At 45.7% G+C, this 24,063-nt stretch overlaps 1 protein-coding gene across 20 annotated transcripts in view; it reads left to right on the forward strand.

Moving 5' to 3' along the window:
• LOC130294838 (death-associated protein kinase 2-like) overlaps nucleotides 1–24,063 on the forward strand; it is a 318,537-nt gene that overhangs the window by 218,919 nt on the left and 75,555 nt on the right. For all 20 annotated transcript variants that reach the window (XM_056544924.1, XM_056544914.1, XM_056544908.1 and 17 more), the window contains 2 exons: nucleotides 5,983–6,204; nucleotides 13,408–13,546. In XM_056544924.1, the coding sequence (XP_056400899.1) occupies nucleotides 5,983–6,204; nucleotides 13,408–13,546 (361 nt within the window). The remainder of the gene's footprint in view (nucleotides 1–5,982; nucleotides 6,205–13,407; nucleotides 13,547–24,063) is intronic.

A 24,063-nucleotide genomic window follows, 5' to 3' on the forward strand; every position in this document is an offset into this window, starting at 1 on the left:
GTGGACCTCCAGATGTTGCAAAACTACAACTCCCAGCATGCCCAGACAGCAAACAATCAAAAGCAGGGACGTGCACACATAGGGTTCAAAGGGCTTGAGCCCCTGCCCTTTTTTGCCCATGCCCCTTTAATGCCCTTTTTTGTTTTTGCAAAACTGCAGCACTGTAGACAAAGTGAGTCCGCTCAATCTACAGCAGCCGACACTGCCATTCTATGAATTTTCTCCCTCCATACCCCCCCCTTGCTCAATCTATATACAGTGCTGCCCAAGTCCTGGCAGCACGGCGCAACTCCTCCACTTCCAAATGCACGGCAGCACAGCAGATAGTGAAAACCAAACCCCATAGCAGGGTCCTGCAGGGGCGGCCTTGGTATGTCACATGACCCCACCAGCGGGATTAGAGTGAAGCAGTACGGGCCTGTCTGCCATCTTGAAGTGAGGAGTCTCCACTGGCTGGTTAGTGCCTGCCCTGGTAATAGTTGTGCTTTGTTCCTTTGCATACTGGGGATTGTAGTGTTATGCAGTGCTTTAAGTGGGCCGGAACGCTGCGGTAAATTTGCGCTTTTTTTTTTTCATTTCCCTCCCCGGCCTGTGCGCCTGTGACTCACGGCGCCCAGGGGGAAAGGGAAGTATGTGTGCGCTTTGCTGTGCGTGCGCACACAGGGTCCCCCTGCATATCGCTTCATCTCCCTGCATCGCCCATCGTCTCCCTCCCCCTGCGGCCCTGTCACCTGTGCCGGTGTAGTGATGAGTCCCCCGCCAACCCCCGCGGCGCAGTGAGTGCCCTGCCGGAGCCCTGACAAGGTGCCCTGCCGAGAGGGGAGGAAAGAGGAAGCTCTGCCGGATTCCTCTGCCGGTGTAGTGAAGATAATGGCTTAAGGTATGTACCCTTTCCACCCCCTGTTACCTCTTCTTAACCCTGTCCACCCCCCCACTCCTGTCATCCATGTCCACCCCCCCCCCACTTCTGTCATCCATGTCCACCCCCCCACTCCTGTCATCCATGTCCACCCCCCCACTCCTGTCATCCATGTCCACCCCCCCACTCCTGTCATCAATGTCCACCCCCCCACTCCTGTCATCCATGTCCATCCCCCCACTCCTTTCATCCATGTCCACCCCCCCACTCCTTTCATCCATGTCCACCACCCCCCACTCCTGTCATCCATGTCCACCACCCCACTCCTGTCATCCATGTCCACCCCCCCACTCCTGTCATCCATGTCCACCCCCCCACTCCTGTCATCCATGTCCACCCCCCCACTCCTGTCTTCCATGTCCACCCCCCTCCTGTCATCCATGTCCACCCCCCCACTCCGGTCATCCATGTCCACCCCTCTGTTACCCCTTCTTAACCCTCTCCACCCCCCACTGCTGTCATCATGTCCACCCCCTGTCTACCCCGTCACACATATCTACCCCCCAGTCTACCCCATCACCCATGTCCACCCCCTATTAACCCCTCTGTCACCCCTGTCACCTCTTTTAACTGCTTGTCCACCCTAATGTCATCTATGTCCACCTTGGCCATCCGTCTGTCACCCCTGTCCATTCCCCTGTCACACAAGTTCACCCCCCCTATCCACCCCTCTGACCACCCCCCAGTCTACACCTGTCACCAATGTCCACCCCCTATTCACCCCTTTGTCACTCCTGTCTACCCCTCTTTTAACCGCTTGTCCACCCTCCTGTCACCCATGTCCACCTTGGCCATCCCCCTATCCACCCCTGTGTCACCCATGTTCATCCCCCATTGTCCACCCCTCTGATCACATCCTTGTCACCCATGTTCACCCCTCTGTCCCTTTGTCACCCCTATCCCAACCTTGTTACTCCTGTCCACTCCTGTCACCCATCTACACTCTTCTACACCCCTCTGTTACCCATTTACACCCCCCTATGCCCCCTGTCACCCATGTACACCCCTCTGTCACCCATGTACACCTCTCTGTCACCCATGTACACTCTTCTACACCCCTCTTTCACCCATGTACACTCCTCTACACCCCTCTGCCACCCATGTTCACTCCTCTACACACCTGTCACCCATGTACACTCCTCTACACCCCTCTGCCACCCATGTACACTCCTCTACACACCTGTCACCCATGTACACCCCTCTGTCACCCATGTACACCCCTCTGTCACCCATGTACACTCCTCTACACCCATCTGTCACCCATGTACACCCCTCTACACCCCTCTGTCACCCATGTACATCCCTCTGCCACCCATGTACACTCCTCTTCACACCTCTAGCCTGGATCTCAGGCATGGAGCAGCAAATCGCCGATCAGATGTAGAGGAGGCAGAAAGGGAACCTCCCTCAGTCCTCTCAGCTGTTCGGGACGCCGCGATTTCACAATGGCGTCCCTAACAGCCCGACTTAGCTGATGGGAACCATTTACTTTCACTTTAGACGTGGCGATCAACTTTGATTGCCGCGTCTAAGGGGTTAATGCCGGGCATCACCTCGATCGGTGATGTCCGGCATTAGACATGGGTCCTGATGGCTGATAGCCGCCAGGACCACCCGGCTATGACATGGGGTCAGCCCGTGACCCTGCGTCATAGTAGGGTAGCGGGACCAGGGCATACAGGTACGCCCTTGGTTCCCAAGGTAGAAAAAGTCTCATGCCCAGCAGTACAGAAAAACCTATACCCTACAGTGTGTGGCAGTATTATATTTAGGGTACAGTGTGTGGCAGTATTATATTTAGGGTACAGTGTGGGGCAGTATTATATTTAGGGTACAGTGTGGGGCGGTATTATATTTAGAGTACAGTGTGGGGCGGTGTAATATTTAGGGTACAGTGTGGGGCGGTATTATATTTAGGGTACAGTGTGTGGCAGTATTATATTTAGGGGACAGTGTGGGGCAGTATTATATTTAGGGTACAGTGGGGGGTGGTATTATATTTAGGGTACAGTGTGTGGCGGTATTATATTCAGGGTACAGTGTGTGGCAGTATTATATTTAGGGTACAGTGTGTGGCAGTATTATATTTAGGGTACAGTGTGGGGCAGTATTATATTTAGGGTACAGTGTGGGGCAGTATTATATTTAGGGTACAGTGTGGGGCGGTATTATATTTAGGGTACAGTGTGGGGCGGTATTATATTCAGGGTACAGTGTGTGGCAGGATTATATTCAGGTTACAGTGTGTGGCAGTATTATATTTAGGGTACAGTGTGGGGCGGTATTATATTTAGGGTACAGTGTGTGGCAGTATTATATTTAGGGTACAGTGTCAGGCAGGATTATAATGATTATGGTCTTCATACAGAGTATGAGGATCTAGTGATAAAGTGCGGAGCCTATGATGTGCAGGCGTCAGACTCTGCAGAGGAAATTGAGCTGGAAGAAGACCTGGCCTCTGGACCGTATGAGGAAGAAAAGGAAAGACAACAGAGAAGACGTCACTCAGGTCACTGATATTACTGTGTATTCTCCTGACTGTCCCATCAGAGCTGTAGTCACTTGTAAGTCCTGCAGTGATGATGGGTAAAACTGTACCCCAATCTGTGGCTCTTCAGCTGTTACAGACCTACAACTCCCAAATTCCTGGGTTGAGCTTTCCAACAGCCGGAGAGCCACTTGAACCAAGGTGATCGGTTGGAGTCCCAGCAGTCTGACCTCCACCAAAAAAAATGGGCAGCTTATTCTTATTCTAAAATGACAGGCCCATTTTTTGTCCCAGTCTGGCCTTTGCGGAGGGGGGGGAGGGGGATGGGGGTTTAGGGAGCCCTGAGGCAATTTTTTGCTGCTGGTGCTTGTGGGTTCTGGGGGGTCTGATTGGGACCTTCATGGGTTGATGCTATCTTGATGGCCAGAGGTCCCTTACCTCGGGAATTGTGGTGTATTAATATAAGTAAGGTTTTTATAGTGCCCCTTTTTTTTATTTGAGCCCCTGCCCTCCAGAATGTCTGTACACGTCCCTGATCGCAAGGTATGTTCACACAGTGGAATGTACTCCTGGAAAATTACGCAGACAGAATTGACATGCCAATTCTATCTGCGGACGGTGGAATAAGAATTTCCATTTAAATTGGGGCATGTGCACAGTGCAGCAGAATCCTATTGAAAACAATGGGGCTCCGCTGCAACAGAATTTCAGAGCAGAATATTTCTGGCGGATTAGATGCTGAGCCAATGGTGGGAATAAAAAAAATGTCTGCATTATGATTTTTTCAAGTTTTAAGCAAAAGCCTTGCGCAAGCGCTTTTTAACCTAATTTCTTAACAGGAAAAATGCATGAGGTTTAGAATTCCTTGCACCCTAATCAACTGGACTCAACAAGTGGGCTTGTCAGTTGTAAGTGTGCATAGCTTTTAAAATCACAACACATTTCCAGTGATTGATGGAATACATACATTACAATAGGAAAAAAAGACTACAGGATATCATGTAGTGCATCTAAGCTGAGATTTTCTCTAAAAAAAATGTGAGTGATGTAAGGTCTTTTCAGATGTAGCATATGTTATTCACAACTATCTGCTACCTGCAGCCTGTACTTGAGGCTCAAATCTAACCAGCATGTATAATATATACATTTCCAATTATTATTAAATTGTAATGTACAGTTGATTCATTTTTCATTTGAGAACTGTATGGTTGTATTATTTGAGTAGCGTATGAAGGTATAAGAGCACAGCATTGTTTGAGAACTGTATGGTTGTATTATTTGAGTAGTGTATGAAGGTATAAGAGCACAGCACTGTTTGAGAACTGTGTGGTTGTATTATTTGAGTAATGTATGAGGGTGTTATAAGAGCATAGCATTGTTTGAGAACTGTATGGTTGTATTATTTGAGTAGTGCTTGAAGGTATAAGAGCACAGTATTGTTTGAGAACTGTATGGTTGTATTATTTGAGTAGTGTATAAAGGTATAAGAGCACAGTATTGTTTGAGAACTGTATGGTTGTATTATTTGAGTAGTGTATGAAGGTATAAGAGCACAGTATTGTTTGAGAACTGTATGGTTGTATTATTTGAGTAGTGTATGAAGGTATAAGAGCACAGCATTGTTTGAGAACTGTATGGTTGTAATATGTGAGCAATATGTGGGTATACATTTGAACACTGTGATGTTGGTGTAGGGTTTTAGGTTGAACTCGATGGACTCTTAATAAACTTTTTATTGTTTTCACAGAATTGTTACTATGGTGTTATGTAAATACTGTAGCCACAAAAAAAACCTGAGGTCCAGTAAAAGACATTTGGGGGAATTTATTAAAACAGGTTGTTGTCAGCTGCTTTGTTTAGCATGTTTTTTGCCTAGAAATGATCGTGCACAAATGTTATAATTTTGTTGCGCAGCAAATGTAACTTTAACTATTATAACTATCTGGAGTCAGCACATGCAGTTTTCTAAGTGTGGTTGCGATGTTCGGAGGTCAGTTGAACTAGCAAAATACGACTTTTTGAAACATTGCACATAGTAAATAAATTAATACTGCAACATTACTAACCAAACACAACTATATAGTCAACAGCTTTAGATGTCCGGTTCACCAGCACTATAACCCTGTGTTTTGGGTATAGTGCAGGAGAACCAGCTGTCAGTTTCCATTTAGTATCCCATGTGATCTTCTTATAGCTTGTTCACACTGCTGACATACACCGCTAAAGGGAGCTCGGTCCATCGGAAGGACGGGAGTTGATCAGAGAATTAAATAGTGCCTGCCCTATGTTTTTTCCCCCCACTCTATCTTCCTTTAAAATATTGGACACCCAACAGGCCTCATTCAAGTCAATAGGATCAGTCAGGGCCTGGCAGTGTCAGCTATACACTTAACCATTCAGGGTCCATTTGGCACCAAAATAGAGGCAAATTGTCTTTGAACACAGATCGAAGCACAATGGCAATGTGAACCTAGCCCCAATACAGTATCGCTCAGCATCATGCTACCTTGTGATAAATTCTCAACTTTACCTCTCAACTTTACTTTTTAACTTCGCAAATTTCTTGGTTTTACAGTGGTCACTTTGGAGAGGTGAGGAAATGCAAGGAGAAAAGTACTGGAACCTTCTTCGCTGGAAAATTCATTAAGACCCGTAAGGTCAAAGGGAGCAGACTGGGGCTTGACCGTGACCAAGTAGAAAGAGAGGTTTTTATTCTGCAGCAGCTGGAGCACCCCAATATCATGAGGTTACAAGATGTCTTCGCCAGCAAAGCAGAAATGGTGCTGATTCTGGAACTGTAGGTACCAAACGAAATTCCATTGCTACAAATTCAGCAAATTTATACTAATTCTTATATTCAATAAGATGTACTATTTTAAATTATGAACTTTGATATTGTGTAAGCATATTATTTTAGGCTGGTTTAAAATAATGACTCTAGTTGAATTGGTGTTAAAGGCCACCTACTGGTGCAACTATAGGCTTCCTCTGCAACACTGTTACATGTTAGCACTGTACTTTTCTAGATTGGGGTGCCTGAGGCCAAACAGTAGAATTGATTCTGGGGGTCTACCCTAAAGTAACTTGCAGATATTACTTGTTCATTTTAGACCTTCAAGACGCTGCTCTTTCTTTCTTTTATTTTCTTTGTCTTTCTTACCATTCAATTCATGTTTTTTATTTTCCTATTGATATAGTGAAATCCTACCATTAGAGGGTATATATACTTTTTCTTGAATTTTGGGCATATATTTAATCTCTCAACGATGCAGTACGTATATTTTTGTCCTGCAACGGCTCCCGTGATTTAATACGGGGTCATGCGGTGACCCCACGTCATATCGGGTCGGCCCTGGCAGATAGCCGGGACCCGTGGCTAATAACGGACATCACCAATTGCGTTGATGCCTGGTATTAACCCTTTGGACGCGGCGGTCAAAGTTGATAGCTGCGTCTAAAGTTTGAACAAAAGCATACCCGGCAGCTCAGTCGGGCTGATCGGGACCATCGCGGTGTCCTGATCAGCTGTTAGGACATGAGGAGGGTCCCTACCTGCCTCCTCGTTGTCCGATCATCGATTCACTGCTCTGTGCCTGAGATCCAGGAAGGAGCATTGGAGCGCCGATAACATTGATCAATGCTACACTATGGCATAGCATTGATCAGTGTCTGCCATCAATATACTGCATGTTATAGTCCCCTATGGGGGTTATAGAAATAGAAGAAAGTTATATATTTATATCAAGTATATTTTTATGTTATTTTATGCGATATCACACAGGTCCTGTGAGAAATAGCGCTTGGATCCCCCTGCGATCTATAACTTCTCCCCTATCCTTGGATAGGGGATAAGTTATTTTTCACCAGACTACTCCTTTAAAAGAGTGGCCTACCCAAACTATATTGAAGCAACTATTAACAGAGGGGCCTAGCCAAACTTTATAGGGTGCTTCATATAGTTTGGGTAGGCCCCTCTATTAATAGTTGCCCCCATAGTTGTGGTAGGCCCCTCTGTTAATAGTTGCCCATGCGCAGGGGTGTAGCTAGAACCCCCCCAGGGCCCAGGCATTTTATAATAAGCAGCCCATTTTTTTAGTGGGGGTCCGAATGCTGAGACCCCCACCAATCACCTCGGTTGAAGTGGTTCTCCAGCTGTTGGAAAGCTAAAAATCCCATCATGTCTGGAGAGCCTCTGGCAATGAGGGTTGTAGTTTTGTAACAGCTGGAGAGACACAGATTGGACACAGTTTTGCCTATCATCACTGCAGAACTTACAAGTGACTACAGCTCTGATGGGACAGTCAGGAGAATACACGATGAAATCAGTGACTTGAGTGACGTCTTCTGACTTGAGTGATATCTTCTCTGTTATCTTTTCTTCTTCATCTTGTCCAGAGACCAGGTCTTCCTCCAGCTCCATCTTCTCTGCAGAGTCTGACGTCCAGACATCATTGACTCCTCACTTTGTCAGCAGATCCTCATCCTCTGCATGAAGACAGTAATCATTATAACTTTGCCAGAAAGTGTGCCCTCAATAAAATACTGCCCTACACTGTACCCTCAATGAAATACTGCTATACACTGTACAATCTAAATATAATGCTGCCCCACACTGTACCCTGAATATAATGCTGCCCCACACTGTATCCACTGAAAATAATCCTGCCACACACTGTACCCTGAATATAATGCTGCCCCACACTGTATCCATTGAATATAATCCTGCCACACACTGTACCCTGAATATAATGCTGCCCCACACTGTATCCACTGAATATAATCCTGCCAAACACTGTACCCTGAATATAATATTACTACACACTGTACCCTGAATATAATACTGCCACACACTGTACCCTGAACATAATACATGCCATACATGCATATACTCCCTCTCTTATCCTCTGTGTCCACCCCCAAAACCCCCACCAAACCTCTTCTCATCACTACTATAACCCCCCTCCACCTCTCCTCATCACCCCCATAACCCCTCTGCACCTTTCATCACCTCCATAACCCCCCCTGCACCTCTCATCACCCCCATAAACCCCCCCTGCACCTCTTATAACCCCCATAACCCCCCTGCACCTCTCATCACCTCCTGCACCTCTCATCACCTGCATAACCCCCCGCACCTCTTATCACCCCCATAACCCCCCCTGCACCTCTCATCACCTCCATAACCCCCCTGCACCTCTCATCACTCCCCCTGCACCTCTCATCACCTCCATAACCCCCCCCTGCACCTCTCGTCACCTCCATAACCCCCCCCCCCCCCCCATGGGGAGGATGCTGGAGAGCGCGCGGGGATGTAGGCAGGGACAGGTCAGGTGATTGGAGTAGACGTGCCTGCGTGGGGCACGTGACTTATCTACTCCTATCAGCCCCTGGCCTGTCATGATTCTTAAGGGGCCCGCGCCCTAGAAATAGGTAATTTAATAGAAATGTGCGGGCCCCCCGGACTATGAGGCCTGGTCATAGTTCTTGCGGGGCACCCAGCGGTTAGTGAGTGGCAGTTGCAGTCACTCACTGACAAGCCAGTAAAAAAAAAAGTTCCAGGGACATCCGGGCCACCTGAAGCTTCGGGCCCCATACAGGTGTATTGGTTGTACTCCCCTGGTGGCGGCCCTGTTGCTACCGTACCATCTAGTAGAATTCATTGCCTTTAGACAACTAATGTGATGTGCCCAGCCCATTGATTCTCTAAAAAAAAAAGCATTCTCCACCATGCACAATTATTTGGAGGAGAGGGTGAGGAGAGGGTAGGGCCAGTACATGTATTTCACGGCCCTCTGGGTAAACACATTGTACATCACAACTAGACCAGGCATTAGTGCCAATCCTGTTCAACTTCGGGCACCTGCTGACTATCCACCTCCACATCTAGGTTCCTCCACAGACGTTTTACAGACCCCACAGGGAAGAACATAGCATAGAAATTTCGTGCTGGTTGTCTCCTCATAATCTGAGATTGGCCATTGTGGTCACTGATAATGGCAAGAACATTGGGGGTGATTTATCAAAACCTGTGCAGAGAAAAGGTTGACCAGTTGCCCATGGCAACCAATCAGATTGCTTCTCACATTCTTAACAAGGCCTCTTAAAAATAAAAGAAGCAATCTGATTGGTTGCTATGGGCAACTAAGCAACTTTCCTCTGCACAGGTTTTGATAAATCTCTCCCATTGCTCCTGTACTTCGTCTAGATAACAAGTCCAGGAGAGTTTTAGTTCACTATGCCTGTTCTTATGCCTTTAAGCATGGCCTTCTACACTAACAGCGCCAAAATAATCTTCTTCAACACTACCAACACCGTGAAACTCAACCCTACACGTTACACTGCCAGCACCAGCAGCAGAAAGTGGCGACTCATTTTTTAATGCAGAAGTAGATAGATATTGAAGCCAGTGTAATTTTCAGCTCAGACTTTGACAACTGATTAGGGACATGTGTAGCATGCTCAGGCCTTTTGGAGAGGCAAAAAGATTTGTCAGCAGGGTCAATTATACCGCTAATATTCCTTCAGGAGCAAATGCTCACGGTGATGATTGAGCAAGGGATTGAACAAGGCTTGCCATGGCTCTTTAACCGCAAACACCTGCCTAACATTACCCATTTAGTCAACTCTCCACTGCATCTGCCATTGCTACCCCATCAAGAACCAGAATGTTTATGTTGAAGTGCATAGTGACTACATTATACATACAGTATGCTAACCTGACAAAAATAGTCAACAAAAGATGTTCATAATTATAATCAGGATGATTCATACCTGAGCTGTGCCCTGTGTCACAGTAACTTTAACATTAACATACCCATGAAACCACTTCAAGTACTCTCATACATTTATAGATGACCTTGCAGTGTTATATAGGGCTTTAGGGTACTTCAGCAGTGTCATACATGAGTTTTAGGGTTATTGCTGAGTTCCTGGTTTCGTCAGAACTTATTTGCTCAGAACTTAACTTTTTGGCAAAATTTGTCAAACCTGCAGAAGCAATTTTTTTTTAACAGTACATAGAAACAAAGCATTAAATGCATAAATGTAATATTTTACCAGATTGTGTTCTAGTACCTGTTATTATATATCATCTTCCTTTTTATTTTATGTAACCTTTGTTTGTTCCATCTTTTGCTTTTGTTAAGGTTCTCAAAGTGGTTCTGCAAAATGGGGTTGAAGGTTGATCATTGCCCAGTTTGAACACCAATGCCTATGCCCAGTAGGGGTGCCAATCTATCATGAACAATCACTGGATTGTTTGTGCTCCTTCACTTATATCATTGTCGGCCTCACATTCTTTCTTTGCAAAGAGATGTGTGGCTGGCTGACTATGATTTTTAGGGCCATGCATTTTCAGCGATCAGCTGATGAATGAATGTGCTTGTTGGTTGGCTGATCGCTGTGTCATTAAGGGCCTGTTCACACTAAGAATTTCCACTTAAAAATTCTGGGCGCAATGCACTTTAAGGAAGTCTCCCGTTGCTGTCAATGAAATTTCCACTGCAGAAATTGTGCTGATGAATTTCCACTGGAGACTTTACGATTTTACTACCCATTGTCTTTAATGGGAAGGTAACTATGCAGCAGCAAAATATGACACATGTGACCCTACTCTCAGGGTACATTCACACGTACATAATCTGCTGTGAGTTTTTCCAGTTTGGAAGTTTAGCCTTCTGATTTTCAGTTGTGAAATTTTCACAGCAGAAATTCCTAAAGCGGATTTGCTTTAGACCCATTAAAAGGATTAAGATTTTTAAATAGAAGTAAATCTGTAAAAGTTCTCGATCTTTAAAAGAGTCTTTTCTCAGTCTATAGCTCCAACAAGTAGAGTCCCGTTAGTTCTTGATGTCCAGCAGATTAATGTGGAAATATTTCTGGCATTTGTTGTGTATCTATTCTCCATGGATATAGCAGACATGGCTGTTTATGTGTCTTCCGTACTATTACACTCCAGCTGTGCTATTCAAATCATCGGTTGATGCCCAAATAAAATCTATTATTCTGGACAAATCCAGTGTCCGGCACTGAGGTAAACAAAGAGGGGCGGCTTCTTGTTTACACAGCTGCTTGTGGTTTGGGTGGCTTATTTATCATTTGCAGCAACAACTTTTATTAAGAGAACGTGAAATACATCTACAACAAGAGTACCACTTATGTCATTGTGCTCTCTTTTTCTCTGTGCTTCTTTTTACTTGGCAGATGAATGGTTATATTACAACATCTGAATGTAAAACATTTAGTCCTTGGAGTCAGCTTGTCTGTGTTCTCATCTCATATTGTAGGTTTGTTGCAAGTTTTTTCTAAACAAAATTAGTGCACTGGAGCTCTGAATTGGAGTTCTAAGCAGCATTACCTTATTTGAGATGCAAACTGTGTGGTGCAATAATATTCACCCCCACCCCTTCCTGATGTCCATGTAATAATTGTACTTTTGTGACACTGAATACTGAGCAGAAGCCAAAGGTTTTTTTTATAGACTTAAATAATGATAACCTGGTACAATAAGGCACAGCTTGGGCCCACCAGAATGGGAGACTCTCATACAGAGCAGCTCATTATTTTGGATAATGCTAGGGGTGTTTTTGAACACAGAAACCCCCTCTTTAATATCAGTATGACCTAATAGCGCATATAGATAGTCGTTGTCTTTATCAGACAATCACTTTAAAGCAGGGAGCCCTCTATAAGCAGAGCCCTACGTTCGGCAGCCGCTTCTCTATGGTATCTATTTAAGTCAATATCCTGTCCTGTAATGCATGAATGTGCAGGGTTTTCTAGACTGATAACTGGTATTGGCAGCTAAATTATAGGGGGTACCATACTTTTTATTACCTCAATGGGCCTTCCTCATATGAGATATACCGTATATACTCGAGTATAAGCCGAGTTTTTCAGTACAATTTTTTGTGCTGAAAACGCCCCCCTCGGCTTATACTCGAGTGAACTCTCCGCCTGTCAATCCCTTCATCAGTGGTCTTCAACCTGCGGACCTCCAGATGTTGCAAAACTACAACTCCCAGCATGCCGGGTGTTGTAGTTTTGAAACCTTCGTCATCATCCAGCCCCCCCCCCCCCCTTTGTTTTGTACTCCCCTCCCCTTGGCGGGAAGTTAGGGTGAGCTAGTCCGGGCCATCTATGCTGCAGGGACCGTCCGGAGGGGATGGTAAGTCGTTGCAGGCTGTCCATTTTCACCGGAGGGGCCTCTTCTCCGCGCTTCGGGCCCGGTGTGTGACCTTGCCTTGACGACGGCGCACAGGGACTTTGCGCATGAACGTCCCTGTGCGTCGTCGTCAAGGCAACGTCACTACTCCGTGGCCAGGGCAGAAGCGCGGAGAGGAGGCCCCCCCCCCGGTAAAAATGGACAGCCCGCAACGACTAACCATCACCACCGGACAGTCCCTGCAGCATAGATGGCCCGGACCAGCTCACCCTAACTTCCCGCCGAGGGGAGGTGAGTACAAAACCGAGGGGGGGCTGGATGGTGACGAAGGCTGCAGTGGTCTTCAACCTGCGGACCTCCAGAGGTTTCGAAACTACAACTCCCAGCCGATGGCTGTCCGGGCATGCTGGGAGTTGTAGTTTTGCAACATCTGGAGGTCCGTAGGTTGAAGACCACTGATGAAGGGATTGACAGGCGGTGATGATGAAGGGGGGGGGATGATGACGGGGGTCTGGATGATTACATGGGGGGGGGGTGATGTATTTCCCTCCCTAGGCTTATAGTGGAGTCAATAACTTTTCCTGGGTTTTTGGGGTAAAATTAGGGGCCTCGGCTTATATTCGGGTCGGCTTATACTCAAGTATATACTGTAACAATGTGTTACCTAAATTTGAAAACTTCTTCATTGGTCTGATAAATTGTTCAAGCTTGCAGTAATAAACAATCACAGACTTGCAGCTCCAGCAAGGTCCATATCACATTGCCAGTTAAAATGCATGTTATGTGATAATTATTTCCATTTCTGACCTTGCTTTCTTTTTTTTATTGGATTGGTAGGATAAGAGGAGGAGAACTATTTGATTTCATAGCTGAGAAGGAAGCACTGTCAGAGGAGGACGCTATTGAATTTCTGGAGCAGATACTGAAGGGAGTAGCTTACATGCATTCCAAAAACATTGCACACTTTGACCTGAAGGTAAAATTTCCTAAACAGTATTCCACTACAACTTCCTTTATATTCTGCTTACTTTTTATTATTTTTGCACTATTTCTCCCAAACATTTTTAACCCCAAAAGGTTGTGTCCTTTCAGATTTTTTTTTTGTTACCATCATCCAAGAGCCATTCATTCTTTTTCCACGGACTTTGTTGCACATTTTGTGGTGTGTGTTTGTGTGTGTGGGTGTGTCCTTGTATCAATGGGCCTCAATAACGTCTGTGCTCACCCACCATCAAATAGCAACACTATAATATTTATACTATGTCAATGCCAAAAGCATCCTTTAAATACCATAATCAAAGTAATTGTGGTGCTTAAATAGCTAAATGACAGGTGTGCAGTACCTGTTGTGTGTCCAAATGGCACCCCCACATTCACATTGTGCTAAGCCTTTATGCCTGCCATAGTTAATCTGCTAATAGAGTATGCCTCAGACAGGCACTACTAGCAGAGCACAAATCGAGCTGATCAATGCAGTGGAATAAAAAAAAAAAAATATATATATATATATATATATATATATATATATATATATATATATAACTAGTAAAAATTAAAATCACTTCCGTTTTCAAATAAAAAATGTAAACAAAAACCCCAAAACATATTTGGTTTTGCCATGTGTGGAATTGCCCACACTAATAAAAATGTTATTAATCCCGTCAACAGGGTCGACCCAAGACATTGTAATACGGTAAATCTGACATGCTATCTTTTATCGATGGGTCAGTATGATTTCAATGATACCAAACCTTTAATATTAATTTTTGTTTCATTTTAAGGTTAAATAAAATTTGAAAACCTGAAAAAGAAAAAAATTAATTTTTCTTTAATGCAATGTTCTGACCCCTATAATTTTTGTAAATTTTTCCACCTACAAAGCTATGTTAGGGCTTATTTTTAAGGGTTTTACAATACCACTTTTGCGTGTCTGACTTTTTGATTACTTTTTTTAATGTTTTTTCTGGGACATGATTTCTTTGCGTTCATGCCATTCACCGTGCACGATCAAGAGCACCATAATTTAATAATTCGGACAATTACCGTATATACTCGAGTATAAGCCGACCCGAGTATAAGCCGAGACCCCTAATTTCAACCCAAAATCCCAGGAAAAGTTATTGACTCGAGTATAAGCCTAGGGTGGGAAATACATTATCCCCCCCCTGTCATCATCCAGACCTGTCATTAACATCCTCATCATCATCATCGCCTGTCATCATCCAGACCCTCATCATCATCACCTGTCATCATCCCCTTGTCATCATCCCACACATCCCCCCTTCATCATCCCCTTGTCATCATGCCCACCCCCCTTCATCATCCCCTTGTCATCATCCCCACCCCCCTTCATCATCCCCTTGTCATCATCCCACACCCCCCCCTTCATCATCCCCTTGTCATCATCCCCACCCCCCTTCATCATCCCACACCCCCCCTTCATCATCCTCTTGTCATCATCCCACACCCCCCTTCATCATCCTCTTATCATCCGCCCTCAGTGGTCTTCAACCTGCGGACCTCCAGAGGTTTCAAAACTACAACTCCCAGCAAGCCCAGGCAGCCATCGGTAGTTTTGAAACCTCCGGAGGTCCACAGGTTGAAGACCACTGCGGCCTTCGACATCATCCAGCCCCCTTTCACCCCCTTTAGTTCTGTACAGTACTCACCTCCGCTCGGCGCTGGTCCGGTGCTGCAGGGCTGTCCGGAGAGGAGGTCGTCCGGTGGGATAGTGGTTCCGGGCTGCTATCTTCACCGGGGGCGCCTCTTCTCCGCGCTTCGGGCCCAGAATAGAGGCGTTGCCTTGACAATGACGCAGAAGTGCGTTGGCAATGAACGTACCTCTGCGTCGTTGTCAAGGCAATGTGACTATTCTGGGGCCGGGCCCGAAGCGCTTAGAAGAGGCCTCCCCGGTGAAGATAGCAGCCCGGAACCACTATCCCACCGGACGACCTCCTCTCCGGACAGTTCTGCAGCACCGGACCAGCGCCGAGAGGAGGTGAGTACTGTACAGAACTAAAGGGGGGTGAGAGGGGGCTGGATGATGTCGAAGGCCGCAGTGGTCTTCAACCTGCGGACCTCCGGAGGTTTCAAAACTACAACTCCCTGCAAGCCCGGACAGCCGATGGCTGCCCGGGCTTGCTGGGAGTTGTAGTTTTGAAACCTCTGGAGGTCCGCAGGTTGAAGACCACTGCGGGTGGAGAGTCCACTCGAGTATAAGCCGAGGGGGGTGTTTTCAGCACGAAAAATCGTGCTGAAAAACTCGGCTTATACTCGAGTATATACGGTAAGCACATAGCAATACCAAATATGTTTTTTATTTATTTTTTATTTTTTACAGTGTTTTATTTTAAAAATGGAAAAAGGGAAGTGATTAAAATTTTTATTGGGGAGGGAGATTTTTTCTAAATATAAAAAAAAAAATTACCATTACGGTAAACCCATAACAGTAGATAGCTTGCATAGATCAATATAATGTTATTGCATTACATTGAGCTACTAAGGCAACCTTAAGCAATTGCCAATCCACAGAGCATCAGAAAGGACGGGTAAGTCCCCCTTCTTCCCCAGCAACCCATCTACAGCCCGTGGAGCTGCAGATCGGTCCCCTAGACCCCAGGGATGACCTGCGTTTAATGTTTAAATACCGTAATTGCTAGTGATCACGGCATTTAACATTTCAATGACTGACATCTGAGCCAGCTCCGATGTCAGCGGGGATCTGCTGGTAATGACGCGAACCTGACCAGTGGGCCTGCGCCATGTTCCCCTTACCCGACTCATTCAGCGGGACCCATTGTGGGGCCAGCCCTGCCAGTCAATAAACAGCTTAAATAAAAAAAATAGCTAATGCCAAAATTGCTGATTTTTGGTCTCCTTAAATCAGAGTTTTTTTTTATTTTTATAAAAATTGGTCTATCTAAAACTTCTTTCATGTTATCCTTATACCCCGGCCTCAATGACTTTTTTTTTTTATTTTTTTTTTTTGGGGGGGGGGGGGAATTTAATGGCAGTGTGAATGTAGCCTTAAACTATTTATGGTGTTCAGCTTAAGGCAATTTTAAGCATTTTTTTTTAGTTTTCTAAACGAAGTAAAATAAAACAAATGCTATATATATATGTATTGGGTATTGATAACATGTCAGTATTATTGTAACTTGGCCAAATTGCTGTAAAATGAAATGTGTTGTTAAAAAGTACAGTCAGCCCTCCTATGGATTTGTAGATAGTAAAAGATAGAGTACGGCTACATACACCTCACGATATTGCAATACGGATTTGTATCTGTTTTTTTTTTTTTTTTTTTTTTAAACGGTATACAAAAAAACTGACAAAACCGTATAAAATGTATGCTCAATGTAGTTTGCGTTGATTACAATGCTATAAAAAAAAGGTAACCAAAAGTAGCAAAAGTATAAAGATCAGCTCACTCACTGTTTCGTAAGTCCCGGCGTCCAGCACAACCACTCCTCGTGGAAGCTCGAGAATAACTCTGGGACTGGGTCCCCAGGTGGTATGATAGAAAACAAAGTAAAAGGATTTCCGGCTCCCAGAATACATATTAAAATTTAATATGGATTGAATTAAAGCCTTGAATTTTACCAAAGCTGGGAGCCGGAAATCCTTTTCCTTCGTTTTCTATAAAAAAAAAGGTATATGGGTTATATATGGTTTTTAGAAACCATTGTAGACCCAAAAAAGCAGGACAGAATCGGAAAAATAACCATGGTTGACCACTGTTTTGTGCATGGGAAAAAACAGAAACGGCCACACCTTTTTGTGTAAGTCTTTGTATGGACTGTCAATAGGAATGGCAAGCAATATGGTTGTATATGGTTGGTTGTATATGGTTTTCAAATACAAAACAGTATTGGAAATGCATGATGTGAGTGCACTATTAGGCTAGGTTTCCACACAGGTTTTTTCTGGCGTTTTTTGGAAAACTGTCACTGCAGTTTTTGAGCCAAAGCCAGAAGTGTGTTCAAAAGGAATGGTAAATCTAAAGGAAGGACTTATACTTCTCCATCCTGCCGGATCCCCTTCTGAGTTTCAGTTTTTCAAAAAACTTAAGAATAAAACTCTGTGTGGAAACCTAGCCTTATGGCTTTTATAACAGAGGAGGAAAACATGAAAATGCTAAATATGAAACTAAATCACTTCTGGTATCTAGGATTTTAAATGTATTGTTTAAATGCGTAATGCCTTGATGAACATATAGATTTATTTTTATATATACACTGCTCAAAAAAATTAAGGGAACACTAAGATAACACATCCTAGATCTGAATGAATGAACTAATCATATGAAATACTTTCGTCTTTACATAGTTGACTGTGCTGACAACAAAATCACACAAAATTTATCAATGGAAATCAAATTTATTAACCCATGGAGGTCTGGATATGGAGTCACACTCAAATTCAAAGTGGATAACCACATTACAGGCGGATCCAACTTTAATGTAATGTCCTTAAAACAAGTCAAAATGAGGCTCAGTAGTGTGTGTGGCCTCCTCGTGCCCGTATGACCTTCCTACAATGCCTGGGCATGCTCCTGATGAGGTGGTGGATGTTCTCTTGAGGGATGTCCTCCCAGACCTGGACTAAAGCATCCGCCAACTCCTGAACAGTCTGTGGTGCAACGTGGCGTTGGTGGATAGAGCGAGACATGATGTCTCAATCGGATTCAGGTCTGGGGAATGGGCGGGCCAGTCCAGAGCATCAATGCCTTCATCTTGCAGGAACTGCTGACACACTCCAGCCACATGAGGTCTAGCATTGTCTTGCATTAGGATGAACCCAGGGCCAACCGCACCAGCATATGGTCTCACAAGGGGTCTGGGGATTTCATCTCAATACCTAATGGCAGTCAGGCTACCTCTGGCTAGCCAAATAAATGCCACCCCACACCATTACTGACCCACCACCAAATCGGTCATCTTCACGGCGTCTCCAGACTCTGTCACTTCTGTCACATGTGCTTACTGTGAATCTGCTTTCATCTGTGAAGAGCACAGGGCGTCAGTGGCGAATTTGCCAATCTTGGTCTTCTCTGTCAAACGCCAAACGTCCTGCACGCTGTTGGGCTGTAAGCACAACCCCCACCTGTGGACGTCGGGCCCTCATAGCACCCTCATGGAGTCTGTTCCTGACCGTTTGAGTTGACACATGCACATTTGTGGCCTGCTGGGAGGTCATTTTGCAAGGGCTCTGGCAGTGCTCCTCCTAGCACAAAGGTGGAGGTATTTGTCCTGCTGCTGGGTTGTTGCCCTCCTACGGCCTGCTCCACGTCTCCTGATGTACTGGCCTGTCTCCTGGTAGATCCTCCATGCTCTGGACACTACGCTGACAGACACAGCAAACCTTCTTGCCACAGCTCGTATTGATGTGCCATCCTGGATGAGCTGCACTACCCGAGCCACTTGTGTGGGTTGTAGACTCCATCTCATGCTACCACTAGAGTGAAAACACTGCCAGCATTCAAAAGTGACCATAACATCAGCCAGGAAGCATAGGAACTGAAAAGTGGTCTGTGGTCACCACTTGCAGAACCACTCCTTTCTTGGGGGTGTCTTGCTAATTGCCTATAATTTCCACCGGTTGTCTGTTCCATTTGCACAACAGCATGTGAAATTGATTGTCAATCGGTGTTGCTTCCTGAGTGGATAGTGTGATTTCACAGAAGTGTGATTGACTTGGAGTTACAATGTGTTGTTTAAGTGTTCCCTTTATTTTTTTGAGCAGTGTGTGTGTGTGTGTGTATATATATATATATATATATATATATATATATATATATATAAGTAAAATTAAGGGAACCGGCACTGTATAGTAAGACTTAAAGTCCAAATCGGATGCTCAGCCTTCACAGGTTCAAACTCCAAACCCTTCTTAAACAACTCCAAAAAAGGAAAGCGCCACTCCAATGGCAGAAAAAAGGTGTATTTATTCACCCATCAAGTCAAGTGCGAAGTTTCAGCCTCACAATGGGCTTGAGAAAGGCTTCATTGTGAGGCTGAAACGTCGCACTTGACTTGATGGGTGAATAAATACACCTTTTTTCTGCCATTGGAGTGCCGCTTTCCTTTTTTGGAGTTATATATATATATATATATATATATATATATATATATATATATATACAATTTTTACTCCAAGGTAAGTGATACCTGGCTCTGCCCAAGAATAGTTAACTAAGTGGGACCTTAAAGTGCAACTGTCATGAACTCTGGGCTATATAACCTACACACAGCCTTTGTACTGTGTGCAGATGTGCGGCTGAAACATCTACCCCGGAAATTCCGCTGTGTGCATGGTGCAGCAAAATTGCATTGAAAATTTGGTTATGTGATTATGGCCTTAAAGCGCAGCGATCCTGAACATCGGGACTATATAAGCCGGCTGTCACGATTCGGCAGGCTGGAGGTGGATCCTCTGTGCCAGAGAGGGATTGGCGTGGACCGTGTCGGTGGACCGGTTCTAAATTGCTACTGGTATTCACCAGAGCCCGCCGCAAAGCGGGATGGTCTTGCAGCGGCGGTAGCAACCAGGTCGTATCCACTGGCAACGGCTCAACCTCTCTGACTGCTGAGATAGGCGCGGTACAAGGGAGTAGACAAGAGCAAGGTCAGACGTAGCAGAAGGTCGGGGCAGGCGGCAAGGTTCGTAGTCAATGGTAATAGCAGGAGGTCAGGAACACAGTAATGGTAAACACAGAAGGAAGCTTTCTCTAGGCACTAAGGCAACAAGATCCGGCAAGGAAGTGCAGGGGAAGTGAGGTAATATAGCCAAGGAGTAGGTGGAAACTAATTAGGGTGATTGGGCCAGGCACCAATCATTGGTGCACTGGCCCTTTAAATCTCAGAGAGCTGGCGCGCGCGCGCCCTAGAGAGCGGAGCCGCGCGCGCCAGAGCATGACAGCCGGGGACCGGGACAGGTGAGTGACTTGGGATGCGATTCGCGAGCGGGCGAGTCCCGCTATGCGAATCGCATCCCCGCCGGCAATGTCAGTGAAGCGCCGCAAGCGACGCCGCGAGCGCTTCGGGGAGGAGCAGGGACCCGGAGCGCTCGGCGTAACACCGGCTTTTATCACCCCAAAAAACATTTTTGATAGCAGCCGCACACAGTCGGATAGGCGTGTAGCGAGGTTCGCAATGCCCCCCCGCCACGCCTATGCCCTGTACATCAGCGCTGGGACCACTGTGTGATGACACAGAGGTCCCATGTGCCCCTGCATGCGCTGGAGGAGGAGTGAGTGCTTGTCAGGATAACACACGCTGCGGCGTGCACATCAGATAAGCTAAGGGGCGCATGAGCTAGGACCTGTGTGTCAATCACACAGCTGTCCCAGCGCTGACGTACAGGGGAGAGGCATGACGGCAGCGGGACATTGTGAACCTCGCGCCACGCCTATCGACGGTTTTATAATTACCTGTTGCCGGGGTCGGGTCCGTGCTGCTTCTGGCCTCCGGTGTGGCGTCTCCTGTGTCGTTGCTATGCGCTGCGAGGCGCAATGACGAGTGACGTCTTCAATGCGACATCACTCGTCATTGCGTAGCGCAGCGCATAGCAACGACGCAGGAGACGCCACACCGGAGCCAGAAGCAGCGCGAACCCGACCCCGGCAACAGGTAATTATAAAACAGAGGATGGGGAGGCAATAGGGTAGCGGCGCCGGCAATGGGGCAGCTGCGCCGATAGCCAGGGGGAGAGAAGCGGTGGCAGCAGGGCTCTAGACCCCAGGAAAGGCAGGGGGAGAGAAGCGGTGGCAGCAGGGCTCTAGACCCCAGGAAAGGCAGGGGGAGAGAAGTGGGCAGTGACGGCCTCTCTTCCCCTGCCTTTACTGGGATCTTCTGCTTGGTCAGAAAAACCGGGGATGGGGGAAGCAATGGGGCAGCGACGCCGACAGTCTCTGGACCCCAGGATAGTCAGGGCAGAGAATCGGGCAGCGACAGCAGGTCTCTGGACCTGCAAAAGCCGCTGCAGTTCATTGATTTAAAGCACCCACTTTAAATCATTGAACTGCAGCGGCTTATCTGCGTATAACATGCACATAGACTTTAGGCTAAAAATTTTAGCCTAAAAAATGCGTGTTATATGCCGATAAATACGGTATGTTGAAAAAAAAAAAATTGGTACAAAAATGGAGCCCCCTCAGAGTCCAGTAGACAGAGAAATAAAATATTTATAGGGATCAGAATAGGGCAATGTTAGGCATATTTATTTTGTACAAAAATGTTTTACCTTAAAAAAAAAAAAAAAAAAAAAAACGCCCAGAGGTATAGGTCTACCTAAGATACCAAAGATGATACATATAGTTCTCCAGATATCCCTTTTCTGGTCTCTCAAACTAAACTGTATTGTGGGGTTGATAGGCTGGACACCGAAATCACAAAAACACAGGCACAAAAAAATTATTTGATAAATGGAAATCGTTTATTGTCACTATTTACACTGAGGCAGAAATAGCGGACATGGTTTGTCCATTTAGGCTAACAGAATGGTATAGCATGGAGGCCTTGCAGGATACCTTGGGGGGCCTTGTGTCTCCCAACAAACTGATATACTATGGGTCCTATTGTCCTTTTGGTGGCCCTTTTATTCTTCTTGTCCCCATTGTTGTTAGGGGGCTTGGCATACCCTATGCCCAGCTAGTCTATATACGCACATATGTATCAGTTGTGTTTTTTCTGTGTTAAGGGTTAAGGGTTTGGTACTATTGATTAGAGATGAGCGAATCGAAGCTGACTAACCCGAATTTGTTACGAATTTCAGGAAAGATTCTATCACGCGAATCGCTTCATTTAACTCCATTTACTGCGGTGCAGGCTCCAGGGCATCTAAAATGGCAGATCCACATGTCAGTACATGGGGCAAGGAACCTTGAGAAGGCAAGGCAGGAAGGGAAGTAGGCGGGATGACCTAGACTCACATGCAGGATACAGTCAGTCACCCTTGTGATGTCACAGCCCTATATAATCAGCAGCCATTTTGCGGCTCCTCATATAATTCATTACACTCCATAGAGATAGGATGGACATCGCTGTGTGTGTTACACAGAAAAGCTCATTCCAGCAGAGTTTCACATCCTAGTCACATCAGCGTTCTGGGGGACAGAGAGCAGTGTTTTTTTCACTGAAAAGTATTTTTGCTGCAGCCATTAACCTCCCAGTCACTTTCTTCGGCATCGTATTACAGAGAGGGGCACATAGCTGTGTGTTGCCTCATACATTTCAACAAGCTGCCTCAACTTCATAAACTTTGGCAGAGGCGGCAGCAATAATTTTTCAGCGCAATTCAGTGTCTGTGTTCCACAAAAAATTATCTGCTGGCAGGGGCAGACTGACAACACTCGGGGCCCCCGGACCAAAAAAAGGAAAGGGCCCCTGCTAGGCTCTGCAGCTTGTAAATATTCTGCCACACCCCTATTACACCCAAATACCACACCCACAATAAATAAAAATTTATATATGTAGGAAACACACAATAACTGGATAATACCGCCATACTGTACTATAATCACTTATACAATGAGTGATTATATACAGGACCATATTGTAGTAGATATCAGCTGCACACAGGATCTGTACACCATAGAAGTGATTACAGTTACATTTTGGGACTCACAATTACGTCTTTTCTGATCAGTGTTGTCGTCTTTCCTTTTCTTCTCCGTCCAGATCAGACCGCCATGTGGATCTCTTAACATCTGCAGGACAAACATGTCAGACTCTGCATTTTTCCAGTGCCCTCCCCTCCTCTACACAATCTTTCCATCTATAGGCCCACAAACTGTAATAATGCCCGCCTTGATGTCCGGAACAGTAAATGGGCAGGTAGGTAGGTAGCCAGGTAAACAGGTAACTAGGTAGGTAGATCAGGAAGCTAGATATGTAGGTAGGTGACAAGCCAGGTAGGTAGGGGGCTAGCTAGGCAGCCATGTATGAAGGCCAGGTATGCACATAGTTAGGCAGCTGGCTATGTAGTTAGTTAGACAGCCTGTATGTAGATAAGTATTTAGACATCCAGGTAAAAAGTTAGGTAGCCCCCCCCCCTTCCGTGTAGGTATAGGCAGCAGAGTTAACCCCCCCTTCCGTGTAGGTATAGGCAGCAGAGTTAACAACCCTTCCCCAAAGGTATAGGCAGCAGAGTTAGCCCCCCACCCTTCCCCATAGGTATAGGCAGCAGACTTAACCCCCCTTTCCCATAGGTATAGGAAGAGAGTTAACTCCCTTTCTCCTTAGGTATAGGCAGTAGAATCCCCTTTCCCCATAGGTATAGGCAGAGTTAAACCCCCTTTTCCCCATAGGTATTGGCAGAGTTACCCCCCCCCCTTTCCCCATAGGTATAGGCAGAGTTACCCGTTCCCCATAGGTATAGGCAGAGTTACCCCCCTTTCCCCATAAGTATAGGCAGAGTTACCCCACCCCCTTCCCCATAGGTATAGGCAGAGTGCCCCCCCTTTTCCTCATAGGTTTAGGCAGAGTTACCCAC

The sequence above is a fragment of the Hyla sarda genome, chromosome 11, assembly GCF_029499605.1.
Source record: "Hyla sarda isolate aHylSar1 chromosome 11, aHylSar1.hap1, whole genome shotgun sequence".
NCBI lineage: Eukaryota > Metazoa > Chordata > Amphibia > Anura > Hylidae > Hyla > Hyla sarda.